Source organism: Triturus cristatus, chromosome 4_1 (assembly GCF_964204655.1).
Source record: "Triturus cristatus chromosome 4_1, aTriCri1.1, whole genome shotgun sequence".
Taxonomy (NCBI): Eukaryota; Metazoa; Chordata; class Amphibia; order Caudata; family Salamandridae; genus Triturus; species Triturus cristatus.
In genome coordinates this window covers 523,964,309-523,978,612 of record NC_140585.1, presented here as the reverse complement: position 1 = coordinate 523,978,612, position 14,304 = coordinate 523,964,309, and the positions used below count along the sequence as shown (strand labels likewise).

General features: G+C 39.2%; 1 protein-coding gene across 4 annotated transcripts in view; it reads left to right on the top strand.

Annotated features, from left to right (window-relative positions):
* The window catches only part of ITPR2 (inositol 1,4,5-trisphosphate receptor type 2), a 1,506,646-nt gene that overhangs the window by 708,156 nt on the left and 784,186 nt on the right, over positions 1-14,304 (top strand). For all 4 annotated transcript variants that reach the window (XM_085652787.1, XM_085652785.1, XM_085652786.1 and 1 more), the window contains exons 23-25: positions 4,283-4,409; positions 7,607-7,664; positions 12,273-12,438. In XM_085652787.1, coding sequence (XP_085508913.1) covers positions 4,283-4,409; positions 7,607-7,664; positions 12,273-12,438 — 351 coding nt within the window. The remainder of the gene's footprint in view (positions 1-4,282; positions 4,410-7,606; positions 7,665-12,272; positions 12,439-14,304) is intronic.

Below are 14,304 nucleotides of genomic sequence, written 5' to 3'. Positions count from 1 at the left end.
ACCAGTGCTGCATGGGAGGTGACAACTTTAGCTCTACCCAGTTTGACAGAACAGTACCACTAGTCTCTTTAAGAGCTTTTGCAAACCACTCTAGATGTGTTTGCTAGATATGTGTCTATTGGTGTGGCAAACCATCACTACTCATGAATGAGAACTATAAGGTGACATTTCCCTGGAAAGATTTAAGCAGATTATGGCTACTGTTATGACTCTGTAACTAATCTCCAGATCCCATACATTTCATCCCTAGCAACAATAATTCTGGAGATTTAGCTATCACTTTGCAAGTCAGGGGCACCCTCCAATGCATTAATAGTGGAAGTCCTTCCTCCCAGCAGAGGTGTAGAGAGGTGGACAGCGGCAGCCATCTTTGTCCTCATCTTCCTCTTAAGCAACTCCAAAAATGTCTCTGTGCCACTTATTATTCCACTCACAGTACTCTGGCCAAAGGACAGGTGGAAAACCTTTAACAAACAAAGGCAGAGAATTACAGAGGACCAGTGTGTCCTCGACATGTTTAGGGAAAGGCTTGATAATGGTTGTTGCTGTTTTTTTATGAAATGGTGTCATAGAGATGGTGCCCTTCTCTGATCTCCCTTGTCCAATTTTGGATTTGAGATTATTAATCTTTTTTTCTGCAAAACAGACATTCAAGATACAGATGTTTCAGCAAGTATTTCAAGCCTTGCAAGACTAGGAGTGGTTAGGGTTCCGAGACTTGCAGGATGCGTAATTCCACTATTCCAACCATTCAGGTTTAATGCAGAAAGCCAGTATTATCAGTTTGCTGTTCTCCCATTTGGGCTGAATTCATCTCCCAACGTGTTTAATTAGTAATGGTGCTTGTGATTGCTGATCCTCATCATCAGGATTGTTTATCTATTAGTTGACTTCTTAGAGCATTGGAATTGCCTCTACTTGAGAAGGTTTTGTAACATGCAGTCATTCTATTGCGTGATGTAGGAGTCTCAGTAAATCTGAAGAAACCATTCTTTTAATGCAGCACATTCCGTTCAAATGTGTGGTTCTGGAGATTCTGCCATTGAAAGGTTTTCCACCACTGCAGCGATTAGTGAGCATAATGAATATAATTGCTTCACCAAGCCATCAGAAGGAGGTTTTGTGGCTCGCATCTTTTTATTCCTGTACACAAGATTAAGGATGAGAGCACTTCAGTGGTGTCTGGGGCACGTTTGGAAGGAATGAAATTCATTGCACTTGGGTTTTATGATGAAGGAACTATGCATATTAATGTATTGAAGTTAAGAGTGATGGCATTAGCTCTCAATGGGTTGTCATCCTCAGTTGAAGTCTTCTCAGATTCTGAAAGACATCCCAACCGTGTTAGCTCTGTCTGAACACACATGGCTGTGGATTTATGGGACTGGGTCATAGTTAAGATAAGTGGTCAGTCAGCAGCTTAGCTGGTGAGGATAAAAAATGTGAAGACATTGACTGCCCCTTTTATCAAGAGTGAAATAACTGCAAGGTCTGACAGACAGGTTGTTTAATTTTGTGTGGAGCACAAACATCATTGCAACTATGAAAAGAGTGCTTTCACTTCTATTATATGGAAATTCCCACGAGGGTTCTTTAGGGGATACTCCTGGTCTATTCTGAACCTACCTCCTTCACTTTGCTTTTTCTCTTGTGCTGTTAATTCAGAGTTATTCAGAAAATACAGCTGCCGATGTCTCGTGATAGTTATTGCTCTAGACATGACCTAGCGTCCATTGTATCTTTAAATCCTAAAACTCAGTTCCTCTTTCTTTCTTGTTCTGCCTGCTTTTTCTCGCCATCCGAGAGAATCTTTTGCTTCAGGAAGGGAGAAGTATGTTGTATGCAAATCTTCATACACTAATATTACTTGCCTGCTGAGTGTTATCAGCCCATCACCTTCTGGAGGAGATCATGGATATTCTTCTTGTAGCTAATCATACTTCTGCTTGGGTGTTATGTTCTAGCACATGGTCTGCTTTTGCATTCAGGTTCCATGACATCTCTTTATAGATTATTTTCAGGCTAGGGTTGTGCAGATGCTCCAATTCACCTTACTATAGTTAAAAAAGAGATTTTTATTTGGGCATTTAGGGCTAGCTGCTAGTTTGGTATGTATTTTCTATCTAAATAAATATCCCGTGTTACTGATGCCTGTTGTGTCCAGATTTATGAAAGGATCTTGTTTTACTGAAACCTTTCAAGTTCTTTGATGGCACTTATGATTGCTGAACTTCCCAATTCAGGATGAGGTAGGACCATTTCCTGTGATGTCAGTTCTTGTTGGAACCATATGTAAGGTGATTCTTATAGGGGAAGGGTGCATCACAGCACATTTGTTCCCTTATGTTTTGTTGCTCTCTTTCCCCCTTCCTTTGATTTTTGTTCCTGATTTTTGCACCTTTTAGTTTTGTCTGCTTTTGGATTCTTCCTCTGAATTCTCCAAGCTCTTTTGTTATTCTTGTTGTTGGGAGGAGTTTGGGGCTTAGCTAATCTCTTCATTATTGATCCTCATCTCATTCAAGATATATTAGATTGCCACATTGGCTTTCCCCTTGTGGAGTTTTCCTTCTGGCTGTGACATTCTTAAGAAGGCACTTGACAGCATTTGCATTTACAATTCTTTTCAGGGTGTCATCATGGTTACCGGAGAGTACTTACCTAGTTTATATGCGTGTGTATGTAGTGCTCAACAATTGTCTGGCCTAGTGATGACAACTCAAACTTGCGAGCACTGTCCTGGAAATGGCCCAGTGTCCGAAAATCAATGGCTGGCTGGAAAACTAAATTATTCCATGTTATTGAAATAACCACTCTCCATAAAAGACACCTTAGTAAGCATACACTTCCAATCTTGCTTCTTGCCTGACTGCAACAACCGCTGCTCCAGTCAGGCACCATCATTGCTATATGCTTTACAGCAACTTACCCACATCATGTGCATTCCTTGTTTTTCTTTATGTGCAGTGAAGCCTGGTCAAGCCAGATGAAGTCTATACTAAATGAGTTTTTACTGCTAGTATTTAAAAATGAATAAGTAAGACATTTGACTCTCCGAGTTCAGTGCTAATACTGCTCTTGAAGTGTCTGTTCTTTAGCAATGACCACATTGCGGATCACAAACCAATTATCATTTAGCTCAGCTAACTTCGAAAATTCTAATAATATATATTTCAAAAGTTCAAAATTATGTTTACATTATATTACTAAAATGTCGTCCAGTTCTGTACATCTTGAAATATACTAACAGTTGTAAATAATATGTGTACTCCTAATTTAAAGGCATAATATAATGGGGGCTAGAACTCCTCAAAACGTAACATTTTGGGTTTGTTATTCGAGCAAATGGCTTTACCATGTATTTGTTTTTCTATACCTCTACAGTCGGAAATTACATTAGCACTTATTCAGCTAACACAGAAGTGTTTGTGAATCAAAATTCGCAATTTGAAATTTCCAATTGAGTTTCACACATATTTCTCAATACATAAAATGCACTTTGAAAAAGCAAATGTAATCTTTTTCAAACTTGCTAAGTTTATTGAAGAATGGTGCACTCAGGATATCCATGGCCATCAACCTTTTGATAAAACGCAATCTACTTCTGCACAGTAATACTAATAACTTGCTTTTTATACAATGGTTTCTACTGAGCCTTTTAATTGCCAGGTGTTAGTGTAACCTAATCCAATGCTACTCATTGTATTGACCCGGGAATAATGCAAGTGTGTGTCTTGCTTGCCTGCATTTAAATTTGTGATTTGTATCTCACAGACAGATCTCAGCAGCGAACACAGTGCTTCTGCCGATTGGTTTTTTTAATTGAGTTTTTCACGTATTTAAGCATGCAATATTGTTCCTCAGAACAATAAAACATACTCTGAAAAAGCAAATATAATCTTTTAAAATGTGTCAATTGTACAGAAGTATGGAACATTAAGAATATCCATGGCTGTTGGCCTTTTGATAAAACACTATCTACTTTTCTACAGTAAAATTAATAACAGCTTTCTTTTATACAGTGGTTGCTTCTGATATTTTTAGTTGCCAGGTGTTAGTGTAACCTAATGAAATGCTACTCATTGTATTGACCTATGAATGATGGAAGTGTGTGTCTTCCTTGCATGCATATACATTTATGAATTGTGATAGCTTTCAGCAGGGGACACTATGCATATGCAGATTATTTATCTTCAACTTCTTTGGGTTTTTGACAAATACATTATTGTACCTGTGTGTAAACAAAAAAAATAAGCAGCACCTCTATATGTTCTTTATTCTGCAGTTCATCCTTAGCGTCAGACTGGACTACAGAATAACATATATGCTTTCCATTTACAAGAAAGAATTTGGCGACAGTGGCTCTAGTGTTGAAAACTCAACAGTGGTCCCTGATTCTCCATCTTTGTCAGGTGAACATTACATTTTATATCTTGTCAAATATGTTTAGTAGGTTGTGTGCTTTTTTTTGTAAAGGGCTTGATTAGCCTATCATTATAAAACCCCTCATAGAAGAAGTACATCACTCAAGGGTACAATAGGATTAAATGCCATACTTTTTGTGCAACTCCCTTGGACAACAAAAAACGAATTGCTAGAAATGCATGTGTTAATAATAACCGCTGGTAATTACTCTGTGCGCATTCTATACATATCTGCACCATTGCAGGCTGCGCTGTTGCCCATTGCACCATTACAGAAATGAACCAGTCATAAGGACATTGCTCACGCCCTGCTCCAATAGAAACAAGATAGATACAGAATTTAATTCCTGGGCAAAATGCATTCTAAAACACAAAGTAGGGCTATATTAAATTGTTAGCAGTGAAGTATATGGAAAGAAAATCCGATCTGGTTAAAAATCATCTTAACTGTCCAAACAGATTAATTGGGGATTAGGGATGGTGCCCTCGGTTAAACTGATGTGCATTAATATCTATAGAGGCGGGAAAACATTTGTGCCCTTTTGGGTAAACTTTTCTGTGTCATGAGCGAAGAGAGGTGAAGACATTTATCTTTGCTCTTAAATTGCTTTCTAATTGTTAGTAGGAGCTGGTCGCTTATAGTGTCCTTCCAAGTGTCAGTTTTCTGCAGTCGGTTGAGCAGGGATTGCAACAGAGACATTCTGAAGTGAGGAAAAGGTTCTGAGATGGAACTGATGCACCTGGAGGCTGGAGTAGCATGCAAGGTCCTTCTTTTAGAGGGGCGGTCTCTCCTAGTCAGACCCGTTGGGAGCACGAGTGTTTTGCGGGTGCAGGGGTTAACAACTGCTCATTCTCCATCTGTAATCCACAAGGTACTCTTAGTTACATTTACAATTCTTTAAGATTTTTTGACTTACTCTTTTTGTCATCAGTGCTACTAAATGATAAACATTCACACACCATGCATCCAGAGTGTAAGCCCCACCATGAGCGAACAAAGCATTGTTTCTTGGGTTTGAAACATGCCTCCCAGTGAATAGACATGTCCCCGTGTTCCAACATACTGCAGACAAATGCACAGGAGTTCTTGGTCGCTGAATAAGAAACAGGGTAGACATATTCAACTGTTTTTTATGTGTACTGAGAAGCCAGTTTGGGCAAGAATACTCTTTGATGCCAAGGAAAGTGGTTTGGCCCCCTAAGACCATTCAGATGTCTATATGTGCTATGCGTATACTCGATTTTGGGTAGCTGATTGGGTCTAAGACCAAGCAGCTTAAGGGATCTTATTGCTCTTTCATGGGCCAAGCTAAGTGTGTACTTATGAGAATATTATTAAAAGAACAAAAGGTGACTCCCGCTACCCAGTATACTAGTCTTACCGGATTTCTGGTAGGAGAATTTAGCTGCCTATATTGCAACTTACGAACAGCAGCGTGTGTTTGAACTGCCCCCCCAACTAATGAGAAGAGACAGGTTCGAAGACAAATTTCATTCATGATACGCCAGTGATATCTTCCTTCCTCCATTGGCAAGAATGAAAGCAGGCTGTCCCAGTGAGCGGTTACAGAAGCTTCACGTGCTCTAGTCGTACACATACTTACAATGCAGGTTAAGTGAAAATGTAACTTTAGGAGATACTTTTATAAAATTCTCACATAAAATCAAAGTTACAAGATTGCCCTACAACAGTTGTAATGTGGCTGAAGTACTTGTGCCCTTCATGCTTTCAGACCTACTTTTTTTCCTTCAGTTGAAGCACTCCATAAGAGTGCATGTGTGTGCAGGCCATCTCCTTCATGTGTTTCTACTCCTGTTTCGCTCCATGTTGTTGCTTGCTTGCCCCCTCCCACTCTCCTGTTGATCTGTGTTGCTTGCTCCTCTTACACTCTCCCTGTTGTTGCTTTACCCACCCAACCTCCCGTTTCTCTCTCTGTTATTGCATGCTCCCCCATCCCACTCTGTCCTGTTACTTGCCCCCTACCACCACATCAAGCATTGTTGCTTACCTCCTAATTCTTCATTGATGCTTGCCACCTTCCGCCCCATTGCTGGTTGTTGCTTGACCCGTAAAAAGCCCCCACCCCGCGTTGTCCTTGCCCTCTCACTCCCTCCTGTACTGCCAGAAAAAAACAAGCATTGGTAAAGCCAATAGATCTCACCTATATGACCTATTGGCTTTGTGACTGATTTGACCATGTTCTTAAAAAAAAAAAAAATAGCCAAATCCAATAGCTCGCATTGCCAAGACCTATTGGCTTTGTCAAGGCTTGTTTGACTTGGTGAACACAATTTCTCCAGGCTAATAACGATTCTGTGGCACAATCCCGTTTGTGTCATTTTCTTTGGGTAGTGCTTTATGCATTACAATCAAAATCGTTTTTCAAAGCCCTGTTAAAACACACTATACGCAGTGATCTCCAGGATCAGCTTTGTTTCCTATGGTAGCCTTGACACTCAATCTTAAATGTTTTACTTATTGACAAAGATATGTTTTGGAATGACCCTGTTCTGCATAACTTTCTTAATATTAATATATCTTTTCAGTGTAAATCATTAATAGAAGCAGTTTTCTCGTTTAAGGATATTGTCACTTTCTCTCCTCGGGAGTATTAAACTTCCAAGAACTTGTTGAAATTCGATCTACATCAAATTGATTCAAAGGAGTTGGTTATTTCATCTCCTTTACAGAGGAATGCATTATTATACGATTGGTTACAAATTGTATTCCTACGTGAAGAATTGCGGTATGTGATCATTTTGTAGAAAAATAAGACGTGGAATGTGTTATTCATTTTATTTGATACATTTTAGTGTAGCTCTTGGCAGGTGGCCGCTTCAGAGGGCCAACCATGAACTGAGACTAACTACTGTGAAGTGTACATTATTGCCCATAATAGCCAAATGCAGTGTTAGAGACACAAGTACATTATTGAAGAAGGACCAGTCCAGTACAAACGTATTTCACATGCTATTTTGTGCACTAGCACAAATGAAATTGACCAGCAGTGAACAGATCGATGTTCCTCTTACTTCTCTTTTTCCCCACAAAACCTATGTTTAATAAAAAAATAAACATTTGGCTGGAAGATTTCAATGTTGGCGTAATATTTAACATGAACTACAAAACTAACATTCACATTTCTGATTTTTTTTGATTGTGTAAATGTATTCTATCTTTCCAGTTATTGTTCCTGATATAGATGAAATTGCTGCTCAGGCAGAAACCATGTTTGCTGGAAGGTATGGCATCGTTAAAACTTGTATTGTTCTCCCGTAATCCATTTTGGAACATTATGCTTCATTTAAAATATTCCCTATGTATATATGTGCGCCCTATTCACAAATGTTTTGCGGACCTTAGTGCCACTTAAGGGCAATAACAAGAAGGATGTGGGCAAAAGCGCCATGCTGAATCATGTGTTTCTAATAACAGGAAAATCTGTGAGTCTGGGGTCTCTGCTTGTTTTAATGCAGGAGAAGGTCGCTAGTGGGGGACGTTGGTGATGTATCTGGGAACATTAGGTAACTAACCCGCAAACATGCAACTTCATGTGTATTCCATAACATTTTCACATAGCACCCCACCATGAAAATCTACACAAACGTTTTTGGAGCAAAAGTGTTTCGTTTGGTGGGAATGTGGAGGGAACACTCGATATTCAGTGGGGATGTAGAAGGGATTCCCCGTGCATCGGATTTACACATGTAAATGTTCCCACATGGTGTATTATCAGCATGCGTATATGGTAGGCTTTGAAATACATTGTGATTCTGTGAATTCCACTGACCTCTTGAGAGACTCCATTGATCCATAGCAATTCTTTTCAATGTCAGAAATTTGGTTCAAATATAGGAGTAATTCTACAAGTGCAAAATTCTAACTTTTGTGGTAAACCATTTGTGAAACAGTCAGTGTGTTCTATGGAAATCTACGAAGCACTCAGTGCTATAGATTTGACTGCTTTTCACTAGAAAAGTCCCTGAAAATATGAAGGGGAGTTGAGGAATCATTCCTTTCAAGTCTTAGTGGTTCCTAATTTCATACATCAGGGTTTGTCCTCTTTTTTTAAAAATGTTTCCTAATATCCTATATCCTTCTCTCCACTCCCCCCCCCCCCCCCCCCTATTAAGATTTGCAAGGACACTGGCAGAAAACCGAAAGAATGGGGGTTCTCTAATGTGCAAGCAGTCATCACAGGATGCAGCTTTGACCTTTGATCCTATCCGGCCTTCTAAAAGCAACTTTACCATGAGTGAATTAGAGACTTTACTAAAATAGACATTGAAAAAACATGTAAAGGCATACATATAAATTCTATTTAATATAAATATATAAGTAGTAAAGTTCTCTGAGTATAAACTTTGCGCTAATCTCACTCATCTGAAAATCTCTGCCAATCTAACATTTCATCCAGAGTTTACAAAGGTTTTGTCGAGATCAGTAACCTCATAATTTAGATGTAGAGATACCTCCGTCCTTTGTAGTGTTCTCCGGTAACCTCTTATTTGCAAGTGCACTTGGCCCAACAGATGAAGTTTGTTCACAAGTCACCTCCTGCATCTGTAGTGTATTCTTCTTTCTTGTAGGTTTGTGCTGTACTCCTCTTTCTGTGTTCTGTATTTCCACTCTGTCCTCCTAGTCTTTCTTCCTAAAGTGAATCACACCAGTGTGAGGAAGTGGATTTAGTCCCAAGTCTGCAGCAATGGAAAGTTCCCTGCCATGGCAGCTCAGAATTGAGCCACTTAAAACTTTTTTGATCCTGGCTATTTGCAAAATGAGATCATTGCTACTCTTTCCCCTGCCGCTTTTAATTTTCCTGCCTAAAATACCTACAATCTTGATAAACCTTATGCGAAGTGGGTTCTTTGCAAATACCCATTTACGTTACATTTCATTACTTCTGTGACGCATACAATGGGAAGGTGCACTTGTGACATGGGCGGGAGGTGGTTCCGTATTATCCAGGAACAAATAGATGCGACTCACTCTATTATAGAGTAAAACTATGATCAAAATGGAGTATTCATGACCAAAAAAGTTGGCGCTCTGACTTTGGATGGTCCATTCATTCGAAAAGAAGGGAATGTGTAATGCATCTGTAGAAACTGCTGGTGGATCTGGTCTCCAGCTGTAGAATAGGAGGAGTCAAATATTCTGTCTAGAAGCAAAAAAATATTCTGAAAGAGGATCCCAGATTGTTGGGATGGGTTGAAAGATTAGGAAATGAGTTTCCAATCGCTTTAATATCTTAGTTGACTGGAGTACCAATCTGCCCCAGGAATTAGATATCCTGGCAAATTTCCTGCCTGTATGGTAATGTGAGGTTGAAGACCGTATTCCCAAAACTATTTTGCAATATTGCTGATCTTTGCCACCCAGCTGAAAGATATATCTCATTGCTATATGATTGTGGTCCCTGAGAAAGAAGAAACATGGTGCCTTGTGAATGTTTGTATCACAAAGGAGCCTGTAAGAATCTCTAAATGATTTACATGCATAGAGAACTCCCTCTGAGACAATGTGCCACCAGTCAAGAATTGGTCTTAACTAGCACCCCACTCTAATGAACGTACGTAGCACTCCAATATAAGATATGATGTGGAGTTGAAAGTTGGTCTTCCATTCCAGGCGCAAAGGTAGTCTAGGCACTAGGTTGCCACTTTAATCCTTTTCTGGGCCAAAGAAATTAGTCTGAGTGACTCAAACCTCTTTGTAGATTACAAATCTTGAGTCTATGGGGTGCCCGGTAATGAAGGATACATGGAAACACAGCCTGAATTGATGAAGCTACAAGGCCCATTATTTGGCAGGTGATGCAGAGGAATGTGAGAAGATGCCTATAAATAAGAACTTTATTTTATGATGGTAACCTCTTTCAAACCTGGGAGTTACAGAAATTTGAATTTGCTCAGATTACCGGAAATTCTGGTAAATTTGGTGTGAGCAAAAGCTTTGGTTGATTTATTACAAACCCCAACTTTCAGGAGGTGAAATCGTAGTCTGTAATTGATCCATAAGGACATTGCTGCTCTGGAATAGACACGTTGTAAATAACCTTGAGATCACTGAGGACACCCGTTCACTGTTTTGTGAAGCGCCAAGAGACTGAAAAATGATAGCACAGGGGTGCTGTGAATTGATGAAACCTTGTTCTCCCATTTTAATTTGTAGGAATTTTCAATGTGGAGAAGGATGTAGAATTAAAGATATGTGTCTTTTAAATGTAGCTGCATCATCCATTCAAATGGTTGGAGACCATCTCTCATAAAGAGAATTGTTGCCATCTTGATATGTGTGTACACAACGAACTGACTGAACTGGGGAAGATTTATTACTGGGCGTAACTTTTTTTGCTCCTCTTTCACTAGAAAAAGAAAAAAAGATTGCCTATAAAATCTGATTGATTGAAAACAGTTCATTCTATAGAGTGATGAGAGAAAGTTTGGACAAGATCACTGTCAAGTTCTATGTGGTACTCTGTTACCGTTTGCAGAACCTAAGCATCTATTGATAATTGGTGCCATGCTTGGTAACAATGTGTGAATTATTGGAAAGATCTGCTCGATGTGAAAAGATAAGTAGCATTTCTCCACTCATCAGGTCATCTCTGGTATGTCAGCAAATGCACAATGTGCTTAGAAAGGAATTTATCTGGAGACAGACACCAATCCCTGAGAGACAGGAATACGTTATGTATTGTAGTTAAATTATAAACTACATACATCTCCATCTCCTTTAATGCATATGTAGATTAAAGAATGCATCTACCTGGCCCAGGAGTATGCCATCCACGAGACATAACTCAATAAGACTCAATCTGAGTATTATTCATGCACAGCCATGGTTAACATCAGAATGCGAATTTTGTGAAGCAAAGGTGTGCACAGGCAAGTGCACAGCAAGTTCGGGCACAGCTCATACTAATACCAGAAGTCCAAGAAAGTGTCAGGACTCGTGGCCACAGTATCCAAGGAGTCAGGTTTTTGGAGAAATCAAAGGAGAGATGCAGCTAGCAAACATTTCCCAGCATTGTTGATCTTTACTAAGGGGTGGGCTTATTGTAAAGAACACACTGACTAATGCTTGCAGGCAGTAATTGAAACTTCATAAAAGTCAATCTATCCCGGCATTTGTTTGCATAGATATTTCGAATCTCTTAGTCCTCTTGTCTCTAGTGGGAATAGAGGAATGGCACATCAGTCCTCCTACATTTGCAAGTGATCACTGCTTAAAGTGCCTCAGACTGCTTACCTTGGTATCCTGCAATTCCAAGAGTGACATCTTGAAAAGTGGGAATGATCACCTACATTTGTTAATTCCCAGTACAATATGCACTAGAGTGTGGGGTCACAACAGTCACATTCAGAATGCTTCCGAACTATGATTGCCAGAGTCTGAAACTTTCAATTCTAAAATAAGTGACATTGAAGTAATAACAGTAAATTATAATTATGAAATGGTAATAACATTGAAATAAATCACTTTATATAATTTTCACTGCATATGCTACTCGTGATTCTGAGCTTTCCTTCTCTTGATGTCATTAGTTACAAAATTATGTCCTTGCATGACTGGCCAGAAACAAGGGTCTCAATGCTGGAAACCATTCCTATATTGTAAAGATCTTACCTGAAAGTGCTTTTAAAACAGGTGCATACTTTGATATAATTACCCATGCATTGTCATATTTTGTCAATGTACTATCTAGGGTCAGCTGCGGACTGCTGGATGAATAAGAACATGAAAATCGTGTGTTTTGTTCAATTCGGTGTATTCTGGTGATGCACTGGATCATACATTTTACCCTCTAATGTTTGTCTTGTGATTTTCACATTCTTGTCTTTCAGTAAAGAAAAGAACCCAGTGGAGCTTGATGATGAGGGTGGCAGGACGTTTTTAAGAGTCCTTATTCACCTTATAATGCATGACTACCCACCTTTGCTTTCGGGGGCTCTTCATCTATTATTTAAGCATTTCAGCCAGAGAGCAGAAGTTCTACAGGCATTTAAACAAGTAAGGAGAGATAACTACATTTATAACAATGACTCTATGGTGTACTCTTTTAGGTGTCTTGCACCAAAATGACCATATTGTAGAAAATATCAAATAGTCTAACGTGAATAATATTTCTGCTGTATTAACATATTTAAATTATATATATCTATATCACAATTCCAGCTGCTGCAAGACCTCAGAGAGCAGTATAGGAAAACAGCATACAGATAAACATATAAGCAAAAAGCACACTATCCTAATGCGTAAAACATAACACATTGTTTTACAGTTATATGTACGAATGCATTGAAAGCAAGCAGGATTTGTCAAAAGTAATAAGAGGTCTTGGACCACAAGTACATGATATGGTGGACACTCTATGGAAACAATATTTAAACACCCAAAAAGGACCTTATGTACCCTGTTGAAAATAATTGCAGAGGGTATGGATCTGTATGTATCTTTGGGAAATACCATGTGACATTGATGGTTTTGAACCTGTGGTGAAGAGCTGGACTAGCTTGGCTCTGTTCATTGGTTGAGACATAAACTACAGCAGGACAAATGCAGAAACTTCTATGTAGAATGCTAGGGTGATGAATAGTGCTCAGTCTGACTAAATCAAAAGTCTGAAGACAGTTTGACTGGGTGTAGAAGACCTAGTTTACCATTTTCAGGTATCAGACGTGTCTTCAGCCACTTGAATGATGGCTGTCTGAATCTAGACTGAAAGTTTAGCAGTAGGACACTGGGTTTATCTTCTTGAAAATCTGATAATCTACAGCTTTCTCAAGGATCATCACCAGGTATGGTAGATGAGTGTGGTCTATCAGTTGCTCAGTGAGGTCCTCTTCTGCAGGAGAGGTGGGCTGTGACCAGTGTTGAGGGTGTTCTGGAAGATACCTTAGGCTAGTGATGCATTGACAGTGTTCAGCAGAGGTGACAGGGGTTCTCCCAGAGAGTACCTTCGCAAATGGTGCCTAGCTGATATCGTCTTCATATGATACAGTGATTAGATGATTACAACCAAGCCATCATCGCAAATGGAAGCGAATGTAGTTAGTTTTGGTATGAAGCGAGTTTGGTGCTATCTCACATAGATGCATCATTTTATTTATTTATTTGAAACATGTTTATAGATATTGAGATAGAAGGGCCCTTTACTTTAAAACGTGAGAAAATAGGGTACTTTACAGTAAAATAGTTCTCAGAATATTCTGGGGTTTAAAAAGGATTAGGAAATTAGGGTACTTTACAGTAAAACATTTCACACTGCATTCTGGGGGTAAAAAATAATTAAGAAAGGCTCTCTGGTGGAGTAGACATCGTCCAAAGCAGCTGTTGCGAAAGAAGTGATTCTAGATGTATCGGATGTATAAGACAGAATAAGTCAAGTCAAAATTATTGTGGAAGGCCTTGTGGACCATTCAGCCTAACTTGACTTCTAACTGAGATTGGGAGTCAGTCATGGCTCTAGCTATGGAGTTTAAATGATCACTTGTCTTACCCTACACTATAGGAATGCAATGAAAAGGGTAATGACAATAGGGGAGCACCAGCGCAATTTGCTTTTCCAAAGTCCTGGTAGATATGACTAGTGAGTTATTAGCTATTTTGACATGTACAATGGGAATGAGGTTTTGGACTTTCTTTTAGGTGTGAGGATGAAAATGCATACCATTTAGGACTTTGTTGATAGGTAGGATGAGCGTAAGAATGTAATCTAGAGTGAACACTGGGGATTTAGCTGGTGGTGTTGGATTTGGGTAGGCACCTTCTAGATTATGTGAGTTTAGTTATGAACGGGCGAGGTATCCTTTAAGAGAAACAGAGATAAGGAGAAAATCTGATTTCTGAAGCTTGAATATGAGAAGTTTGCCCAAC